The sequence below is a fragment of the Sipha flava genome, unplaced genomic scaffold, assembly GCF_003268045.1.
Source record: "Sipha flava isolate LNK unplaced genomic scaffold, YSA_version1 102_pilon_pilon, whole genome shotgun sequence".
Lineage (NCBI taxonomy): Eukaryota > Metazoa > Arthropoda > Insecta > Hemiptera > Aphididae > Sipha > Sipha flava.
The window spans coordinates 571,162-594,899 of NW_020271716.1; the positions used below are offsets into that span (position 1 = coordinate 571,162).

The 23,738-nt window shown below is 28.1% G+C and overlaps 1 protein-coding gene across 8 annotated transcripts in view; it reads left to right on the forward strand.

Annotated features, from left to right (window-relative positions):
* LOC112681548 (lutropin-choriogonadotropic hormone receptor-like) overlaps positions 1–23,738 on the forward strand; it is a 50,252-nt gene that overhangs the window by 7,946 nt on the left and 18,568 nt on the right. The window contains exons 1-15 of one of the 8 annotated variants that reach the window (XM_025551799.1): positions 4,771–5,028; positions 7,523–7,578; positions 7,777–7,983; positions 13,098–13,172; positions 13,243–13,317; positions 13,399–13,476; positions 13,972–14,046; positions 14,128–14,193; positions 15,099–15,167; positions 15,270–15,341; positions 16,308–16,425; positions 16,487–16,579; positions 17,143–17,342; positions 17,556–17,851; positions 17,933–18,158. In XM_025551799.1, the coding sequence (XP_025407584.1) occupies positions 4,984–5,028; positions 7,523–7,578; positions 7,777–7,983; positions 13,098–13,172; positions 13,243–13,317; positions 13,399–13,476; positions 13,972–14,046; positions 14,128–14,193; positions 15,099–15,167; positions 15,270–15,341; positions 16,308–16,425; positions 16,487–16,579; positions 17,143–17,342; positions 17,556–17,851; positions 17,933–18,158 (1,751 nt within the window). In that variant the 5' untranslated portion in view covers positions 4,771–4,983. Of the gene's footprint in view, positions 1–4,200; positions 5,029–5,275; positions 5,334–7,522; positions 7,579–7,776; positions 7,984–13,097; positions 13,173–13,242; positions 13,318–13,398; positions 13,477–13,971; positions 14,047–14,127; positions 14,194–15,098; positions 15,168–15,269; positions 15,342–16,307; positions 16,426–16,486; positions 16,580–17,142; positions 17,343–17,555; positions 17,852–17,932; positions 18,159–23,738 lie in introns of those variants that run through there. The other 7 variants (XM_025551807.1, XM_025551828.1, XM_025551835.1 and 4 more) reach the window with 7 other exon arrangements.

Here is a 23,738-nt window from a genome sequence, read left to right on the forward strand (position 1 = left end):
TCCATTTTATTTTCAAAGCAATAATAAGTACACGCATAGGCGCCACCATGTTAGAGGTTAGACACGTGGTGACACGTGCATGGTATCTACGCTGATTTATGAATAATGCTTAAATTGTTTAAGTTAAATATGTGGGAATATTTTTTCAAATTGTATGACAGTAGAAAGTTATTTTAATTTATATCAACGGCTACAAAGTAATGCGGGTTACTAGAAAATCTGATAATGATAATAATAACCTCTATCTTACTTTTTTAAATATTATTCTTTTTTTTTAAAAAAAATTCGTGGGGTACAAGCGCATCCCATTGCACCCCCTCGCGGTACCCATTAGTACATGAGTATAACTTATTTGTCTACAGGTACAGATGGTTGTACATATGGTACTTTTTCCTGGTTTCTATTTTTATATTAGATTCACTGTACAAGTATTAAAATTACAAATAAAATATGAATAACGCTATAGAGCTGTACCATAAAATAAATTATTGTGGGTTTGTTTTGGTCTACATCAATTATATTATGTGGTATTTATGTTCTCAGTAATTGTTTGAATCTCATTAACTATATAAAATGATGGCGAGTGTTTTTCTATGGATTTCTATAATCATAATTTTGCACTATAACAAACCTAATTTGATTTTATATCTTTACACATTGTTCTATGAAGCCTTTGTATAATACAATACGTGTGAAGGTATCAACATATTTCGTCGTTACAAAATCAAAGCAATATTATATCATCATAATAACTCTTGGTTCGTTTAAATTTAATATTCTAGAATTATTGTTTTGTCCTAGTTAGCGATAAGAGATATGTATTTTCTTTATTTTTCGTTTAAATCTATAATAAATTTTTTGATTAAAATTTAATGAATAATTTCTTGTAACCAAAAATGATTTTATTTCTATGTTAAGTAGAGTACATTGATTTATTAATCAGTTGTGGTACTTGGTCGTAATAATAGTTCCTAATAAATTACTTGTTCTTAATTATATAGCGAGAGTTGCAATGAGAGTACATTTTTTTATTGGTTTACGTTGAAAACTTTTGATTTAGTAAAATAAGGATGTTTTCCTCCTGGTTAGGTTAATTTGAATATAATCATAATTAAATGTCGTTATTAATATTTATTTATTTTGATAGCGTACTAGTGATAATAATAAATTCACCATATTGATTTACATCGATTTATTACGAATGCATAAATGATTATAATTATAATTAGCTTTTACTTATAATAATCAATTTTTGTTATTTAATTAATTTGTACAGTTCAGTGTACTCAAATCCTTATAAATGCAAACTAGTTTCTAAAGGTAAATTGCATTTTATTACTTTGAATTGCTTTCATAATCCTTATGGTGGTATAGCAATAATAATTTCGTCTAGATTATTATGAATAATTATTAAATTTAAAATTTTATAAATTACTTTACACATTTATAAAATATGATGTATTCAACTGACTTTTTAATTAAAATTATATTAATGTTATTGAACCAATATTAAAAAAAAATAATTCTACTTATGTTATTATAGAAATACGACTTTATTATTTAAATTTATAAATACATATATAAGCTTAATATTTCTGGCTTGCTGTGTATTATGGATCATTAGTCTCGTTTACAAACATAGTTCTTCATTTAATGTTATAAAATGCATAATAGTAACTCTCGGAATACTAATGCATTTTGAAATATAAATTTAAAAAGATGATTTAAACTTTGAAATGTGCTAAGAAAAGACGATTTGTAATTTTGTTGTTATGGATACGGAGTATGTCAGTAAAATTAACTATCATAAGGATAAAAACAAATATTTCACACAGCTTTGTTTATAAATTAAGCTGTTTTACTTATATACTCATTGTATTAATACATTTGCCATGTTAAGTATTTTATGTTACTAATTTTATTTAATTATAACTAGAAATCAAGATTTAATGTTTTTAAAATCATTAAAATACATTGTTTTAATACTAAATTGTTGTTCAGAATATGTGTATCAATAAAAAATTATCAACAAACATTACAAATTACCATATTACAATATTATAATCATTTAAATGTGCATTTTAAAATTTGAACATGGTAAGAAAAACCAATTGAAAAAGGGATGTACATAAAATAAATTCTATTCGAAAATAGTCCAAAACTTTTCAAATTTTTTAATTCAGATTTTTTCAATACCTATCTTGTTGAAAGAGAATTTATGATTCGATGAATCGTAGTCAATACAAAAATGTGAATATGAATAAATGATTAAATAAATATAAAATAAATAAATACATTTTTTGTTTTAAAATCATAAATTTGCTTTAACTCGAAGAAAAAATGTTTACAAAATATGTAACACTAACAAGAAAACTGTAAATTTATATAACATGAGTACAGATGTTAAAATATACAGAAATGCGAGAATGAGGTCTTTATCATTGATCGGATTCCTATCACTGATTATTACTATTAAATATTTAAACTTCCTGCATGGCTAGAGAGTTTGAAGTCAGAAATGTTCTTACATATATATCTGATCACATGTTACATTTTGATGCGGTAAATAATATGACGTGTGGAGTAGTATTGTTGCTCATTCGTAATTATTTTGGTGTATCACTCAAGAGGTAAACGAGTTACGAGACGTGTAACTATAAAAATATGCACGGATACAAGGTAGGAGGCTATGTGGGCTTAAGTCTTTTCCCCTTTAGGTCTTAGATACTTAAAATATTACAAAAATTAATCATTTTTTATTTTATTGATTAAAATAAAGAGGAGCAATACTATACTTATAACATTTATATAATATTGCTTATTGACATTTAGGATTGACTGTTAATCGTGATTATTTATGCAGTATTTTATGGTCCTGACCAAAAAGGATAAAATTAGAAGATAGGTCAAATTGATTTCCTTAAATAATTAAACTGTAATATTTTTTTCAACTACTCAATATTTTGCAATCTCGTTTATGTTAGTGCATCATAACGAATGCAATAAAAGATAATTTTACGATTAAAGTTTTTTTATTACTATGTTATAATATGCACGTATGGCTATTATTTTATTCACTTTAAAATGTTGTCTATGATTTTATGTACTTAAACTCAAATTTTTTGTTCGGTCCCCCCCTTCTTTTTCCACTTCTAGATCCACGCCTGTACGTAAATGTGTAATAATGCGTGTACATGCGTTAGATTAAAAGCTATAATTATAGGGCGTAAATAAAACAGGTAAATCGAAACTGAAATTATGGTAGATATATTGTTATTAAACAGCAAAACGTTGAACGATAACGCACACAGCACTACAAAATTTGAAGTTTATACGTGTATTGGTTTCTGTATTCAATATAAACACGAACATTATATTAACGGCTCAACGCCATGACAAATGAAACGTACTACAATAACAGAACTCACGGGTATTCGTGCGGAGCGCAGATACTGCAGTTACACCTGGATCGAAAAAGAAAAATCACTAATACCCGACTCCGCGATGACAAATTATACAAATATAATCGGAGGCGGTATCAGAGCAAGGTTCCGCGAAGTGCATACAGGGTATGAAAAATTAAGATTTTTATCGCGTTTCGTGTACGGATCATAACGTCAATCAGTGGCGCACGCAGGGAGGGGGGGTTAAGGGGTTATAACTCCCCCGAAATTTTTTCCGATGTCTAGGTTAAAATGTATAAATCTTACAGTTTTGAAACATGAAGAGTTAATAGTATTGAATACTTAGTATCATTGATTATAGAAAAGTCTATGCTATTATTCAAGTCAAAATATATTAAGGATTTGCATAATTTCGTTAATTGTAAAATGTGTTATATTTTTACCTTGCCCCCCCCCCCCCCGAAAAAAAATCCTGTGTGCGCCACTGACGTCAACAATAGTAATAATAATAACAATAACGATGTTTCGATATTTTTCGGACGGACAACAACGGTAGGAAAACGCGTGTACATCGCGATCCCCGCACGCGTACCAATAATAATCGTTGTCCCGTCGGTGGACCGAAAGGGAACGACGTGCAACGTACACGTCGGCATCCGATAGAAAAATTACACGCAGAAACGATGCGGACTACGCGTGTTGCGCGCAGCGTACTCCGTACACCTTTACAACTGTTCCGCGGGCGTGGCGCTGCTCGTGTTGACACAATCGAACCGTAACACGATTCACAAGATAATTGTGTTGCACCGTTCGCGTGATATTGTCGGCCGCGACAAGAACGCGTTATCGGTTAACCGGCCGCGGACGGTAGTTCGCGTGATGTTAACATTCGGTTTGGACGTTTCCAACGTGCGGTTACGATGTCGTGTCTCGCCCGTCGCACCGTCGGCAGACAAACCGGTGAATAATTCGCGTGTACGGAGTTATCGGAAGTTGTCGTTTTAACGGAGAAGGGTACGCCTGCGTAACCGCGTTGAAAATCTATGCGTAAGATTCAGTAACGTTTACGTTAAAGAAGACGCGGGACGGTGATCGGTTGCCAACCGAACAAGTCGTACGGTTAATTTTCGAGCGGACGCGTTGTTCAACCACGTGATTATATTCGCGTGATCACTACGCGTTTGCGGACGGCAAAATTGTTTTATTGATTGTATTTATTCGTTTTTTTTTATTCGTTTAAAACAATGATCCGTAATCTTTTAATTAAAATAATTGAACGATCGTCGGCTTTACGAGCATCGCTTAGGAAGTAACGATTAAAAAGTATATTGAACTGGGCTTAAAAGTGTAGCGCATCTACATAAACGTTAAATGTCAATTCGTCGACAGACTTTCAGCAATCGACTCCTCAGTAATATTTCGTTTGTGTACCTATTGAATAGTGTAGACGCGAACGATATGTACGTACAATTATTTTTAGGTGTAAAACCCTAATTGTATTTGAATGTACAGTTAATATTTTTCGTGAGACAAAAATTATAGATGAAAATAACTAATAGTATACGGTAAAGTTATTTCTATGACGACACATTGCTTTAGCAATTTAACTATTCAGATTGTGAGCGTAAGTAATCGGCTACTTATTATAGTTTTATTACCTACTTCAATTATTTTCGACTTAATAAAATACCTATCGAAATTTAAAGACTGTCAACAATTGTGATTGCGTATTGCGTCTTGATAAATATGTAGGCGCATTGTGTTAAAATTATTATGTATGAAAATATACATTTTGTAAACTAAATTGGCTTAAAATTAATTTAATAATAATAACTACTGTAATTATTTTTACACATTGATCATTTTTTAGTGATAAGAATATTGTTTTGGTGCTTAAGAAACTATCAATTTCTGAATTATACATAATAGGTAAATTAATATATATATATCATTTGATCTTAATATAGAATGGTGTATTTTAAATATCATAATATATTGTGATATATTTTGCATATAATTATTAATTTTCAGTAAAAAAGTTAATTATTAAAATTAAATTTTTAAATCATCAGGACCCAATTTGTATTATGTAAGTGTTTACAAAGTCCTTTTGTGGTTCTTTAAATTTAAAATTCATTATTATTTATAAAGGTGTACTGATAATAACTTTGGAATTATAATACAAGAACATTTATAAAAAAATACACATGCTGTTTAGGTACTAATGTTTGTAAAATAACTATATTCTATATTATATAGATTATATAGATACCTACAATATGTATCAAATCATAATACGTATATACAGGGCAAGGACTTATACATATTTCGAGATTTTACATAATTTTTGTTTTGAAAAAACAATAATAGTATAATAATAATACAATAAAGGTATTTATATACACTAAATATTTGTAATTAAAATTTCATTATAATGAAGAAATGTTTAAAACAAATTTCTAAAAGTCTACATTTATCATAAGACATTTTTTTCGTAGAACACATGCAATTATATTTTTTTTATTATTATGTAACTTTTCATATAATCAGTTTTGTTCATTTTTTTATAAAAAAAAAAAAATAATTTGTATAATATTTTATCCATTCTACAGTTTATTTTAAGCGTAGGATAATTTATGGCAATCATTTTTATTAATAAAATTGATTATTATTACTTTTACATATCTATAATATTTGATCATTATAATATTAAAGACAAACAAAAATGATTGCTTTTACACCAATTTACTCTAATGCTCTTAATTTTGTTGACAAGATTTAAGTGCACGTTAGTGAACACGTGTGACATCCCATTTTAGAAATTCTAATTTATCGTACGTCATGAATCGAAGCCAAAGCGTCGAAAATAGAGCAGTGTGTATAAATTTATTTTGACAGTGTAGTTGAATACATGACTAAATATTGAAATTTGTTATATGCTAACGTATTAATTAATTTTTTTTCATTGACACATCATCTAATGTAGACCAACCAAGTAACAACTAGAGCGGCAGTATTTCCCGTAAACTAAAAAAATTAACTTTTTGACGTTGTATACAATATACAATAATTTAGTTTATCCACATAGTATAACAACTCATTCAATTTATTTTTATACTTTAATTTTTAGCTATTAGTGACTAGTAAGTCATGTATTCTTCGACATCATTATAATTACAAATCATATAATTGTTACTATAACCTAGCATCTTTTGTTTCCATTGTATATAGAAGATAAAGTTATTTAAATCATCAAATATGTAATAAATACAGAAAGCCAATGATCTAAATGAATCTTAAATTATCATGTATTATTTTTATTGTATATAAAGAGTGAAAGTTTTAATCTTATATTATTATTAATTTCAAGAAAATTAACAACTATAATCGAAAACATTAATGTTTATATATTGAAGCATCGCATTTAATTACTGACCATGATTTTACAAATTATATTATAATTTAATTATTGAATATTTAATCAATTGTGTTGTCTAATTGGTCATTTTAATATAAAATTCAATAACTATAATTTATGATTCCACGAAGTGTTACTCCGTATTGTTTGAACACTGTCAACTACCGAAACAATTACGTATAATAAGTACTATCAGGTATCAATAACAATTATACTTTTCAGAACAAGTGAATTCAGATTTCAGACGTGGAATTGTTTTTATTGATTTAATCGGCAGCAAATTAATGATTATTTGACGATACACCGGTGTGAAGAACTTAGTGCACTTTTCACCCAACGCAAAGTGTCCCGAGTATATATCGATTGCTATACCACGTATATTTTAATAAAAAGATATTCGTACTTTATTTTTTTTTCTTTTCTCTTAGCGCACAATTTCGTATTTATTTATTTTTTTCTTATGTAAATTACGCGAATGATATAATTTTTTTCGTTGAAATCCGTAATGGATTTGTTGCACGTTATACACAATACGTGTTTTCGCAGTCGAAAGCGACGTTTCGTAGACCATTGACCATAGGCACAACTAGGGTAAAAAATCTGGGTGGGCTACAGCCCTCCTACCAAAACTTAAAATAACCTGTATATTACCCCTATTACTATTAATACTACTGCTATATACTATGTTAATGTATTTTAGATTCTGAGCCAAGTTGGATTTACTGCAATGTATCTTTTTTTGTACGTGACACTATTGTGAGTTAAGTATGCTGTGTGCGGTATGCCATGTAAAACATGGAATATTTATGGGGGGGGGGCTAAGCTCCCTAGTTGCGCATATGCCAGTGACGCTCGTAGTGCACACGAAAAACAGGGTTGCAGCTGACGGACTCGCCCTTTTCACCTGTTCGCCCGCATCGTACGGGTAGTGTATAAGTGAAATTTATGTTTCAGCTTGCTCTCGATGCGGACGATTGTCAACGTCTTGGTGTTGCTGAGCGTATGTGTCCTGCCGTCATCGGCACAGGCCAGGTACACGCCCTGCACGAACTCCGACCAATGTTGCGTCCGTAACATGTCCAACACTTGGCAACACAAAACCGAACTGTACTGCTCGGGAATTCAAAGCATACCGCCGGTTTACGAAACGATCAACGTACTGTGAGTAATTCCTATGATACGGACGTTATAGTTCTCGTACGATTACCACCAGGGCCGTATTTAAGGTACTGGCGGCAACAATTTCAGGTGATTCTAAATAAAATACGTATTGGTCAGCATTCTCAATGGAAAACTATTTATCAATAAATAAAATTATGTGAAAAAAAGTACAATGTAATACCGTTAAATTATCTTTATTATTTAGAAGCTAATGAAATTGATATCAATTTAAGAGTATTTTATTTTACATGGTATTTTGTTGAGACGCAGGTATTGGTTTAATTTTGATTTGTTTTATAAAATATTAATTTCTATAACCTTATGTCGATGGTTAAAACTCGGATATTATTTTAGATTTTATATTAATTAAAAATATTGTGTAATAATGTTGAATAATGTGAATAATGTATTGGAACGGGAAAATAAATTGCGCACGTGGAACTTGTTTTCAGTTTTGCACTTAAAGAAAGATGATCGACAACATTTTGTTGCCCCTGGGTGATAAATTCTTAAATACGATCCTGATGATCACACATGCCATCTCGCTCATGCATGTATTTACAGCAAACGTTTAAATCTAGTTATTACGTTAGAGCTGATACATCCGTTCATGTACACATTCGTTAAAATATTATCTAATAATGGACGTACACAACATTTGTACTTGTGAGACACCAAAAACGTAAAAACAAAATAAATAACCATCAAATATCTGGCTACTTGTCAGCGCCGGATTTAGTGGGAGTGCAGTGAATGAAAATTACTGGGGCCTCAAGCTCTAAAGGGTCTTTAAGGCTAAAATTTTAAATTTTAAATTGTATGTTATATTATTTGTTTTTTTTTTTTTAATTTACCTATAAATTAAGGTAATTACATATTATTTTTTTAGTTGTTTAAATCATTAAAATTTATTAAATAAATATTATTTTTTAAAGGACTTCTAATAAGTATGTATGCACCCTGGCCTCCTGAGACTTATATCCGGTATTACTACTAGTAAATAACTGTGAGAACAGTTGGATTACGTCTTGAGATATTAATTTTTTTTTAATTTTTTATTTAAACAAAATAAAACCATAAAATTAAAAAAATCATAGCAGGAAGGTATATTGTTCAACTATATTTCAAATTTCTAAACGTATTTTGGTTGTAAATTCATTATTCGGGCAAGCAGATCGATCTTAAATTAAACAAATAACAACATATATATTATTTACTCAAAATATCATTTAGGATAGTAAAATCGGTGTAATTTTTACATGAATGAATTATAAGGTTCTCATTTTTTAGCAACAGTTAATAGATGTACCTATATAAATTTGGAAATGTTTTAACATTTTAACTAAGCAATATGAATGTGACTCAATAAGAACTTTGATAAAAAATATTTAATAATTATGAATTATTTATTTATTGATAATAAACGCCCTTATTATTAGAGCTTAGTACAGATAATGTAGAATTAAACTTATAAACTATGGTGAGTAGAACAATATGATTAATTATTCAATTAAGATTTCAATAATATGATAAACATTATGCTTAACATAGATACAATAGGTATAAATATAATAATAAAATAATAAGGCATACATTTAAAATTATAATGAATAAATTAAAGATATTAACTTGGCTTGACTATCACTAAAAAAATCAAAATTAGTTAATGAATTACTTGTAATTAGCATTTTATTGATCGGAGCAAAAATAATATAATTTTGGTGGAAGGTTTTTGTATAAAATGATTGAGTTACACGAGTAGTTACACTAGATACGTTTATAGGAATTTGAGATAAAAATTCAGGGCAAACAATTTAATAATTTAGTAGTTTATGAAACCAAAGCACATCATTATATCTTCTTTTATTTTCCAATGTTACTAGAATAATACTTACAACTATGTATTTTGAGAGGAAATTATTAGGTTATAAAATTAATATTTATAATAAAATTAAGATAATAATTTATGTTGAAAAAGTGGCCAATAAAAGACTCTTGACTTATACAAATATTTTAATTTTTAAACATTAATATAAATCAAACTTAAAACTATTACAAAGAATTGACTTAAAACATTCAATCAGTTGTTAGTTCTATTGTTGAAAATAAAACATTATAGGTACATCAATAGATCGAATTGTTTTTCTGAAAATTATTATTTTCTTATTCATCCATATACAATATATAAAGTTTTATTATATTACGTAGAATATTTTCAGAGTTTTAGATATATTAGTAGGTATACATTGTAATAAAATTGCAATAATAAGAACATTTTATATAAATTAGAACTTCACAGTATTTTTTTTTATTACCACGAGGTTTTATCATTTTTATATGTGTAATAAATAATTTAGTCAACGGTCGATTGATTTCATATATATTACAATCAAAATAAAATGTCTACATAGTTCATTTTATGTGTATTTAAATCTATAAAATTAAAAATAATCTAAGAGATACATAATTGATTTATATTTTACCTTTTCATTACTATCTATCAGCATATAAATTATTATATTATAATTTAATACTATAATACTATATATATATACAGAACATATTCACTTTGAAAATAATTAAATACTTTTAATTTTTATAAGTCATAAGCAAACAATAACCAATACTTTATACGCATTATAGCTAATTATTTTGATAATCGTCTACTAACTACCTATTATAGTCTTGCGTGTTTGGCCTTTTTAATTTTGGTCTTGTAGGTCCAAATGTTTGTGGTTTGATTATAATGTGTGCTTATTGCTTATTAATGTAAGTTTGCATACATGACAGTATAAATGGGTACAAAATAAAATTGATTTTAAATTTACATGAACTAATACGAGATATTTATCTGTGAAATTTTATTTATTTATCAGTATCAATACTTCTTTAATTAATTTCTATATAAAATAATGAGAATATGTGTACGAATTTAGGTTCAAAAACCTACCCAAAATTATTTGGAAAGGAAATTAGAATTTCGAATGAAATGCAAAATAGTAATTATAAAGTTATGGTAGAAAATAATTTATGCTCTAACGGTTACATTATATTAATTCCTATCAAAAAATTTAATTCGACTTAAGAAAATTTACTTCAAGAAATTATTTTGAACCCAAATTTTGGCTTAGGAATGATAGATTTGAAGGATGTACATTTCTTAAAATTCGACACGAAATTGACACAACGCCTATGTAGCAAGATTTTCGCAGTGTTTGATGTAGTAATTAGTTTAACGATTAGGCGCATTTACGCGCTTTATCTAATTGTGTGCTTGATGATGAATATTGTTACTATATTTGGCTGTGGTATCATAGGGACTTCTAAGAGTTCTATGATGGAATGTATAAAAATACTCAATTTTATTATAAAAATTATACTTCATTGTTTTCGATTAAATAATTGTATATTTGTTTAGGTTACATAAGAACATATTTTTTAGTTTATTGCAGAGTACTGGATGGACATACTTTTTAATAGATTTTGTTTTTTCCATAGTTCTTTGTTTCCTCAAAGAGCTCAATGCAATTCATGTTATAATTAACTTTACACTATAAAATTTACTTCATAGTCTCTGGGAGCAGGCGATTTTATCCATCAGCCGACTGAGACAAAATTATCGAAAAATCTCTTATTCATATAATTTTTTATTTTTTATCGCAATAAATACAATAAAATACAATAAAGCAAAATTTGCAAAATTTGCAATCCACAGTTTCAATCGGGAGATTATAGTATTTTTTCAGAATGTCCTGACATAAAGCTCAATGCCAATATCAATGCTCAGTAACAGTGCCGATATATCGGGAAGGATGGCAACCCCGTTGATGACAGATTTTTTACGAAAAATATTAATATGAGGCATGTTCATATTATTCGATTAATGCGAGGATATTAATAAAAATAAAATAAGAAAAATTATATTGAATTTAAATATTATCAGGCTATATTTCTTATTTGTCTATAAACATATGCTAAGTGTAACATGCATTTTTATCATAAAAACATACGTAAAATGGAATTTATTTACTGTATTCACTACAGTCAATTTCCCCAAATAAATAACTATAATTATAAAACATTGCTGATGATTATGGTTTATGATATAATTTTTACAATTTTTATTACAATACAAATATGCAATTAAATCGACTAAGCTGAATTTAGTATAAAAATAAAATAATCAAGGGAATAAAATTGATGCCTAATTAATATAGTCGAAGAATGAAAGTATGAAACTTTTTTATATTTTTACTTGAATGACTAAAAGCGTTGTTTGTTATATACAATTTGCATAAATGTATTTGAACATATATTCATATGGATAAAAATGAACAATTTTATTGAGTATTTAGTTTATTTAGTTTTACTTTCATAATCACCAGATATGTTTCAGTTATAATGTATGTGTTAAATCAATAAAAGCGCTTAGATTAGTTTATTGTCAAACAATAATATTAATCCTTTTTAATGTTCATATAGGCATTGATTTTAAAAGATAAGATATAGTTAAAACTTTTAGAGGTAACGTGAATTCGGCTAATAGATAATAATTATTTAATTATTATTTTTAATAGGTTGAAAACTTGATAAAAGAGGTTCTTGAATTAGTGTTGAAAACTGGTTTTTATTAAGTGGAATGCAAAACAATTACAGCCATGTGTAGTGACTGCGTCTACGTAGGCGTTACTTATTTTAACAATATGACATTTATGTATATTTTAATATTAATATTACTCCCAACAATCTTTACTAATATCGAAAATTACAAAATAACTGAATTTATTTTTATTTATGTAAGTTTCATACCATATCAAGTTATTTAAATAATATAGATGATAATATTTATATAGCTATTTATATTTAGTTCATTATTATAATAATTATTACTTTTTGATTATCTTATTATTAGATTAGATTGAATTAAAAGTAATTTTTATTTCATTTTAATTTTATTAATAGAAAAATCAGACATGGTTTATAAATAAATACATTGCACATTAAATTCATAAAATATATTTATCAATTTATTTAAATTATCACTTGTGAAAAAGAAATAATAATTTCTATACACCTATATTTAATATGTGAATTAATAATATTTTTGATTTTAGTACAATCAAGGATTCGAGTATTGAACATTTTTCTGAAAAATCGATTTATGCATATAGAAATGATCTTTCAGACATGTAAGTGAAATTAGATTAAGTCTTATTAATATTTGTCGAATTACGTAATAGGGTTTTGTTTTTATTTTAGAATATTAATCAACTTGAAAAACCTCAAATACTTGGACTCATCAACTTTCAAACATTTTAATAAGTTACAATCACTGTAAGGCATTTTTTAGTTCTAACAAATTATTATTTAATAATCTGGAAAAATGTTTGATTTATTTGTTTCTCACATTTTTAGGTATATATCACGTGCTAATGCTTTGAAAGAATTGCCTTCAGACATATTTCGTGGACTTTCAAAAACATTTTTAGCACTGTTAGTGAATTATAACTTACAATAAATTGAAGAGATATTTAATTTATAATTTCTTAAATATTTTACTGAATTAACTGACTAACAAGTATACAATTGTTTCCACTATAATTTACACGATAAATGAATAAATATATGTTATTTTTAAGAAGGTTGAATTATGATTTTGTTAATGATTTATTTGAACAATGATGTGATTAAATATTTGAAACTGTTTTCTTCGGTGAATTCCGAGTTTAAAGATATCTCTATTATAACATTAATCAGTTGTCGTATTTGGATGAGAAATTCCACTTCAGAAAAATTAATTTTAAAAGACATTTAATAACAATAAAAATTAACTTGAATGCATTGTTAACAATATCTAGTTTATAAGTATGTGGTATAATAATGAAATGTATACAACAATTTTCTTTCTACATTTTACATTTTCATAGCTTATAATATTCTTTGCTCATTTCAAAACACTAACGTTTAATAGCCATTGTGTTTTTTCAGGCGTATAAGTAAAACCAATATTAAAGCCATACCTGATCTTTCAGACCTCGGAACATCAACTGCAATGCATATTATGTAACATAAAACTATATTGAAAATTTACGATAGCACGATAGTTGATAATACCTATTTATTATACAAACATTTTGCTTTCAGTGAGTTCGAGGGAAATCGATTGGATACATTACCGACGAATGGAATAAAAACTCGTGCTGGACAGTTGTGAGTACCTATGTGATTATTAATTAAAAAAACAAGAAACAAAAATCGACTTATAATTACTAATAATTTGGATTGAATCGATTAGTTTAACTCCTCCATACACTTATCATTAATAAACTCTTCGACATTGTCTTGTAGTGGAAAAATGTTCAATGTTGTAAAAGGGTCTACGTCATATGATCCGGTCAGTAATATTCCTTGTCACTCTAACGACGTCGTAATATAATGCTCAACACAAATAGCCTGAACATACTCATCCCCATACAAAAATATTATTAACTAAAGTTATTTGGACCCTATAATTTCAACCATTCAATCAAATTTGAGGGAATAAATATATATTTTTATTTAAACCTTGAAGCTTGAATTACATTTCATAGTATGAATCATATTACAAAGTATTTTTTAAAGCAAAAAATAAAACACGCAAACCAAATTTAAAGATTTTTACAATAAATGGTTATAGAAATATTTTGATGGATTTGTTTGGTTACAATTGTACATTGAAATTTAATTGATCACTTCAAATCAATACTACCGTGAGTTCATACAAATGATATATAACGATTTACATCAACTTATATTTTTAGTTTCATAAACATTTTTCAAATCAACAAGTTTAATTAGTCATTTCAAACGAAAAAATAATCAGTTATATAGTCACTTGACGGATATTTTAATATTAAATTATGTCACTTGACAAAAAGCAAAAGAAAGCTAGATTTATAACCCCGTGAGTTTAATCCCATATGTTATAAGACATTTGTTGTGTTAAACACCCATTTTGTACTATGTCTATACTTTTCATATATATGTAAATATGAATGTATTAGGTTTTATAAATAACACATCAAAAATAACTATAATAATTACAATCGGTTAGTGATCTTTCAATACATTTACAGGCTATTGGAATATAATAATATACACGTAATAGAAGATTGGGCATTCAATGGTTCAGAAATAGCAAAATTGTAAGTACACGAATTAGATTGGTATACTATTTTTATTTTATTAACTTAAAATAAAATTACAATTGATTTTTAACATTACCATAATTTAATTACTTTTTACAGGAGTTTAAAAGGAAACTATTTAGATTTTTTGTCAGAACACAGTTTCGATGGAATTAAAAACTTACTGACATTGTAAGTTATTCATTACTTAAACGCAAATTATAATTTATTTATTTAATTTGAGATCAATTATCTTTTACCGTAAAACGATAAGCTTGTTGCTTTTTCCCCTGTAATCACTTTGTTTTTTTGTAATAACATTACATTATTTAAGTTCTAGATATAATTTCACATTCTACTCTTTTAAAAATATATGCATTCCATCCAGCATCTTCAATATACTACTTACAATCTGGTATTTTACATAGTTTTCAATTATTCTACTTAGTCTGCACTTTAACCAAGCGATCATTTTCTTAATTTAGACAAACCACTCAATTTATTGCTTTGAATTAATTTTGTTCAGACCAGTTGTTATTTTCTCAATTTATGAAGTTCTAAACGTTTTTGATATTACTACATTTCAAAGATCACTAATTATTCTATTCTATTGCGATTACTATCCGAGTCTTACGCTCATATATGAGCAGTACATATTATGTACTTAACTTACCAACTCTTCATTGCACATATTTTTCGAATATTTAATTTCCATTATATTTCTAGTAAGTAATAAACTAATAAAATATATACAAATAAAATATTATATTTTACATTTCAAGTACAATGTATTTCCTTAATATACTGTAAACTCCATGATGTATTGGTTCTGTAATTATTCAAAATAAAATAAGTATAAATTATAATACAAATAATTTTTTTCTCTATTTTGTAAAGTATATGAATTAATCTTGTCTTTATAAAATAATTTATTTATAGAAAAACTAAAATTTGCATATTACACAGCTGGACACTTTGTTTTTTTTCGACATTTGTAGTTAAAAGATTTTTATTTTCCAGTTGATAGAATTCTTTAATCAGTACCATATTTTTTTTAGAACTGATTATCGAAGATTACTTTGTCATAGTTTTAATTATTTAACTGTTAAGTCTTGTTGAATTATTTTTGATACTAGAAATCATACTGAATTATTCTAGGGATTTATCGGATTCGTCAATGAAATTATTACCATCATTTGGGTTAATGAGTATTGAAGTACTTCGTATTGAAAATACTCCTACCCTGACAGAGATTCCTTCAGTTTATTCATTCGGGGTTAGTATATATTCTTATTACATTTATAATACATTTAAAATTTTAATTTTTTTTATTTCAGAGTTTAAAAGAAGCTCATCTTACGTATTCGTTCCACTGTTGTAGTTTTCAGTTTCCAGCCAAACATGATAATTCTAACTATAATTTTCATCAAGTAAATATTAATTTATTCTTATTCCAATGAAATTGACTGCAAAGAAAAATAAATATGAATCTCTTATAAACGTATATTCATTAATTACTATTCATTATTCGTATGGTTCAGGATTATACGAATATTATACTGAAAAACTTATAGTACCTATGTACTTATATTCACGAGAAATTGTTAGATTTTTACTAAAAAATTACATTTAAAATTAACACAAAGTTACATTAGAGATTTATATATTTTTACTCGTGATACCAGATTAATTAATTTTTTTTTTTTTAAGGATTTTTTAATTATTCAGTTTCGAAAAATTTGTTTTATTACACTTATAATAAATTGAAATGTCACATCAATCTGAAACGTCTTTTGAATAAAAATATTTTTAAAATAATCAGATGTTTACACATGTTTATATTGTAAATAAAATAAATAATTTTTATATTGGAGTGAGTTATTTTTTAAAGTTCTTCGAAAGTATAATGGTTGTAGGTTCTCCAAACCAATATTGTTCCAAAACATTTTTGTAACACCACAGTAAAATGTTAAATATGTTTTAATTTTTATAGAATGATTTACAACGAACATCCAGTGAATGTGATAAAATAAAGAAAAATAATGTCATGCAAAAAAATACAGCATCACGAGGTTTCCCTAAAAAACAATCTACCGAATACGATAATAATAGTGATGAAGAATTTTTCGACAAACCGGCCATAACGACTGGCACTCTTGATGTTATGTGTGGCAATATAACAAAACTAGCAGCGTAAGAAACCATTTCTAATAAATATACAAAAAAACCTCCGAACTTAACTTTTTATTAAGTTTTAATAAGCCGAATCATCAAATGTTAAATAAGATTTTAATTAAAAGCGCGCAAGAACGAGTCGAGTAAATAACTTCTCAATATAATATAATTAATAATTTGTCTAATTTAGTTTTCCGTGTACACTTAACTAAAAAGAGTTTTGCGTTCCAGGAAATCTAATATTGAATGTTGGCCCAAACCAAATGCTTTGAATCCGTGTGAAGACATTATGGGATTCTTTTGGCTTCGTATTTGCGTCTGGATGGTGGGAATCTTAGCGTTTTTGGCAAACATGGTGGTTTTGATGGTGGTATTTCGTAGAACATTAAACTGTTCCGTACCCAGATTCCTGATGAGTAATTTGGCTTTTGCTGACTTTTGTACGGCTATTTACTTGTTGCTATTGGCCTACGAAGATTTGACATCAAGTGAAAAGTATTTTAATTACGCGTACACATGGCAAAATGGTAAACATGATTAATATTTCTATCGAAAAAAATGTAAAAAAAAATGGTACCTACAAAGTTTTCGTGAATCTTTGTTAATAGGCGTTGGATGTAAGATCGGAGGCTTTTTGACCGTTTTCTCGTCTCAGTTGTCGGTGTTTGCGTTGTGCTTACTAACGATTGAACGTTGGTATTCGATACGGAAAGCGCTATACACAAATAAAATGACATTCGCCTCGACAGTAAAAATCATGGCTTTTGGTTGGGTGTATTCAATCGTAATGGCTACGATGCCGTTACTGGGCATATCGAGTTATTCGACTACCAGGTAAATATACATAATATTATTGTACTTATATTAATAATTAATATAAGTAATTTAAAAATAAAAAACAACAAATGGTTAAAAAAAAAAAAAATATTCATCGATCAGAAAACGCGATTATATTTTACTACATTTTGGTACTCATTAGGGTTATAAAATATTATTTATCTAATATTGCGTATATATTCGACTGCGTAAGTAGCGTAATTTCAATTTATTTTTTCCAGAGGAAGAGGTTAAAAAATAAGATTATAACATCATAATTAAACGCCGATTTATTAAAATAAAAAAACTGTAACAACGAAAACACGTAACAACCCTTTTTACCCTTATCTCTCTATTAAAAGTAAAATATTGATTGTGTCCTAAAATATTTTTATTAAAAATTAATCTCACGATAAAATATTTGTTTTTATAAAAATCATTGTCGTAAGTACTTTATGTATTCGTCAACTGTATGAAATTTAATTTGCTGAAAATCAAATAAAAAATTGAAATTTAAAATTTGTGGAATTTTATCGATTATTTTTTTTGCCAATAAACATCGATTTGGCTCGACAAATTTAATGTGGAATGAGATTTAGCGATCAGAGGAGTTCGTTCCGAACAATTTGATTTCCCCCCCTCTCTTATTATCAGCATGACCTATAGCTGTTTTTATCAAAAGTCAGCTCGTGCTCGCGAGGCGCAACATTACCAGAATTTGGCTTTAATTACTTAAAATTCCGAATCACTCAGAGATTCAAGACTGGAAACGACGGTGGCGGTAAATGTAGCGACGCTGTCTATATTTCCTACGTAACGCTTTAGGGCTCGTCCGAATTCGTCGTTGAGCACATACCAACTCTACAATAATGGTACACCGTGAAATGTTACGACGCAGTTGTAATAACAAGAAAGCCAGAAATAATTATATCGACCAAGCGCGTATATGCGCGCGTGCGTGCGTGCGTACGCGAGTTTTGGTGTTGGAATGTCCAAGTCAGGTTGAGATATTCGAGGAAGGAATACAAACGATTATAAATAACATTATAAGGTCAACAATATATATATATATGTCCATGAAAATCTGCAGAAAACAATTTATTATGAGATGATGACGAGACATTGTTATTGATCAAAGAATGTTCCTTGACGAATTTGCACGCATAAGACGATCAACGAAAATACATTTTTCGGACCCTAGTAAGACGCTCGAAGGCAGTGGTGCGAGAAGATGAGTGTGAGAGAGAGCGGTCGAACGTCTGCGGTGTATCCTGTGTACTGCAACTAGTTGCATCTCTACACTTTATTAGACGTAAACGCGTATTATTTGAAAAAATTGGCCAAGTGTCCTATTAAACAATTTATATATATATATAAAGTAACAAAATTAGTTTAGTAAAAATGTTTAAGACCATATCCGTGTACTCGAGTCAGGGATGGGTCTTGTCACTCACCAAGGGAGGGGCTAATGGTGGTTCAAGAATTTAATTAGTTGTTTATTAAATCTACATAAAATTTTAAATTATAGAATATGTTTTTGAGTTCCTTATAGGAAAGTCATTTTTTCACAATAGTGACAAATTTTAAATAGTTACATTATTGGTATCAATTTTAATGTGAAACCATTTAAAAAATATAGGTAGGTATACACATATAATTCACAACAAAAATGAGGTATTTATTAATAAAAAAAATGTATAAAATAGGTACCATATTCATCAATGACTATTGACGATATTTTATAATAATTATTAGTATATCAATCAATATATCATAATACTTGACTTTGTAAAATAGTTAGCTTAGTCCAAAGAGGGGGGGACGGCTAATACCCCCTTATCCACCCCCTTAAACCCGCCCCTGTATCGAGTGAAGCTGTAAACCGCACTTTTGGAAACGCATAGGTATAATTTATAAACTTCATATCATACGAGGTCCCATGGTGTTGGCATACATTATACCACACATATATGCTTATTTACATGTTGGTGACATTACTTTTGATGGCGATGGGCTTCCGAAATCGTGTGGATGCAATAAGTACTCTTAACACAAGTTACCAGTCTAATGAATTGTGTATTACATATGCGTCCGATCACGACTCAGCAAATGTCGGCCACGCACCATGGACCTTATATTATGGCCCAAACGCACGGAGCGTCAACAACGTGGCCGAATTAGCATAATAACGCGAGTTGTCGTTAGATCCGTGGGTAGGCGCGAACGAGCTTTTACGATAGACAAACCGTCATCCTCAGGGTAATGGGAACAACGGGAAAGGTATATGGGTCAAAAGGATTTTCGTTTGTTCAGACGAAAGTATCGCGTTATTTACACGTATAGTTGTATCCATCGGCCGTGTTGAGAATGTGATATTTGCATACAGGATATTGTATTTTATAAAGATATCGGTTGCCGTATGTTGTAACGTGCACATTATTATTGTACCATTTATACGCGGCGCAGTTATAAAAATAAATATCCGGTTTATTTTTATAGTTATTATAGATAAAAATATAATTCGACTAGAAATCTACAATGGTTTTTATTTAGATATAGTTGATATACAGCAGTGATGTTCAATCATTTTTCCTCGGTGGACCACTTTGGTAAACAATTATCTTAAAGGGATATTATCTTAAGCCACCCTAATTATAAAATTACGAAATAAATTAATATTAATCTATTTAATGTTACTTTGTTACACATAGTTGGTGAACAATATACATGTAGGTACATATTGAATTTTTTTTCAAATATTTTATTGACTAGGTACTGAAAAGATTACAGGTTGAGGTAAACGCTGTAGGTGATCATTAATTTAATCAGTACGCTCTTGTAAGTGCACGGGTTATATCGTGAAATTTATATTTTAAAATGTTCGAAAATAAAACTAATACAAAAAAAAAATCGTATTTTATAAAATTTTACTTTTTATTTTTTATTGTTTTGTTTTATTTATAAAAAAATTGTTAATTGAATATCTTCACTGGACACGTGGCCCGCGGGCCGCGGGTTGAAAACCACCGATATATAGTATCAACATTTATTTTATTGGCCAAAAGCAAAATTTAGATTCTTTATTCAATTTTCAAGCTTTTAGTATTAAAATGAAAATATAAAAATAAAAAATAATATGTAAATGTTTGTGATTCTGTTTGAAATTCGAACATTTAAATGCTTATATAAAAATATATGCATACATTTAATTTTGATATTATTACCTTTAAGTAAGACCAAGTTATGAGGAGTCTTTGACTTAATTTTCAAGAATAACATTAAAAATAAATAACATTTATTTTAAAAAATAGCATTTAATATTGATTTATTCATTATTTAATAGTTATATAATGCTTTAATAGGCAAACATTATACAAAATATAGATTTAATACATATAATATAGAATAACATAGTTGAACATAATATATGAACTGCGTGATAATGAAGTACCATATAAAACTATTTAATATTTAAACATACAGTTAGAACGTTATATTACGTAACATCTCGTTTTTTTAACACAATCAAACTTGTAGGTCAAAGGCATAAATGGTTAACCGAAAAGTATGTAATATATTGGCCATAAACGTGCGCACGGTGTAATTAAAGTAGGCACTTGACTATTTTGTAAACTTTCCTCCCAACCACCAAAATATTCAATATTATCGCGATAGGTTAGGTTAGTTATAAACCATGTTATGTTCAACCATTTCGACACGACCGTAAACGCTAAGTATAATAATATTGCGAAAATGTAATTATTAAGTTAAATTAGGTTACTCCATCCGAATTTGTTGTTAAAGTTAAATGTGAATGTGTTATGTATGACTACTATTCCCTGTCAGTGATGTCCGCACACGCTTATGATATTGACTATAATTTTGACGCCGGGTCTGTATAATTTAGGTAGTGATAGTTTTAGCACACCGTCATAATTAGTGTCTAGTTCATTACACGTACAATTAGTATATTGAGTTAACATTTCCGAGTTCACATCGATATGAACATTAAAATGGATCTAGGACAAATCGACGCGGCATATTTTATTTTTTTTAGGTCATAGTTAAATATTAAGTACGGATATGATCGATTTATTTACTAAAAAGTCAAAAATGTAATAGTGTTATAATAAAGATAATATTTAAATCATTTCGGAATAAATTTATGGTACCTATATAATTAGTTACGAATAATTTATATTTACATGATGATACTAATGGCAAATAATAATATAACATTATGGTGTTTAAAAAGTAATTTCATACATTTACAAAAAAAAAATGATACTAATATACTGATGCTTTATGTGCTAACCCCTTTGAATAATCAATTGATTTACGATCGCTATATATGTTAATAACATTTCTATTTTTGTAATTACCGCGTCTACGTATATTGATTGTTGATTTTTTTTAATTACGTTATCTGACAATGCGAAGTCGATGTTCACATATAGCTTAATAACGACGCTTTTTACGATACAAATTAAATCTGTCAAGTACGAACACAAAATCGTCTTGTACAAAAATGTTATAAATATGATACACCGACCGATTGTGTTTAATTTCTTATTGTAAGATTTTATCTTAATCGGTGCGACTAAGAAGAGTATATGTATAGGAGGTAGTATATACTCGATAGTTTTTCCATAACGTATAAGAGAAGGAAACATACTGTTATCGAAACCGCTATAAATCCGATATATGATTAATTACTTATTTTGTGAACCACTGTAAAAGTTAGAAAAAATAAAAATAAAACGTTGGATCAATTTATAGATTCTCCCCAGGTACGAATTCAAGGAGGAAAAAGAACGCCTTCCCAACAATTTTTTTCAATATTTTTCAACAAAGATTTTTCTTATATGGCTAAGAAACTATTCAATAACCCTTTATTAATCATTTATGATTCTTAAATTTTTCGTCCATCAGTAGAATAATACGAACAATTTACATCGTACAGAATGGATTATAATACTTAGTACATACAAGCCACACGCCAATAATAATTATTAATATTAGTTATTAAATGCAATTACTATGTTGTATATTGTCTATAGTGTTGTATCTTATATCAATCGATAATGTTACACAGTTTACTGTGATAAATATTATCGAAACGTTATCTTCATTACGGCAGGAAATCGTTGACTGTTGCGCGTCACACGTCGTCCCGGTCATTTCCGTTACAAAAAAAAAAAAAAAGCAGTTCTTTATTAGTAAATTCTGAGTTGAAAAATAAAAATTTTATCCGTGAAACATAAAAAAAGTCCGAATTTACAGTTCAACGCATACGCCGTTTCTAAAAAAATTTAGTTCGATTGCCAATCGCTGTCGCAACAGCGGAAAGAAGTTTTTCCGTCTTTAAGGCTGCTTAAAACTCTGTTAAGAAACATTGAACAGGGCTTGTTCTTATTTATATGCCCATGAGGATATAAAAAATGTTGAAACTGAAATTGAATTCATTGAAGTTTATATTTGAAAACCCCAGGCTTCGTATTGTAAAAGTAACGGGCGGTTATCGTTTCCGCCAAATCTATTTCTACTTATGTATTATTGTGATGGCGTTTGAAAACCCCTTATTTATCTATAGTTCTA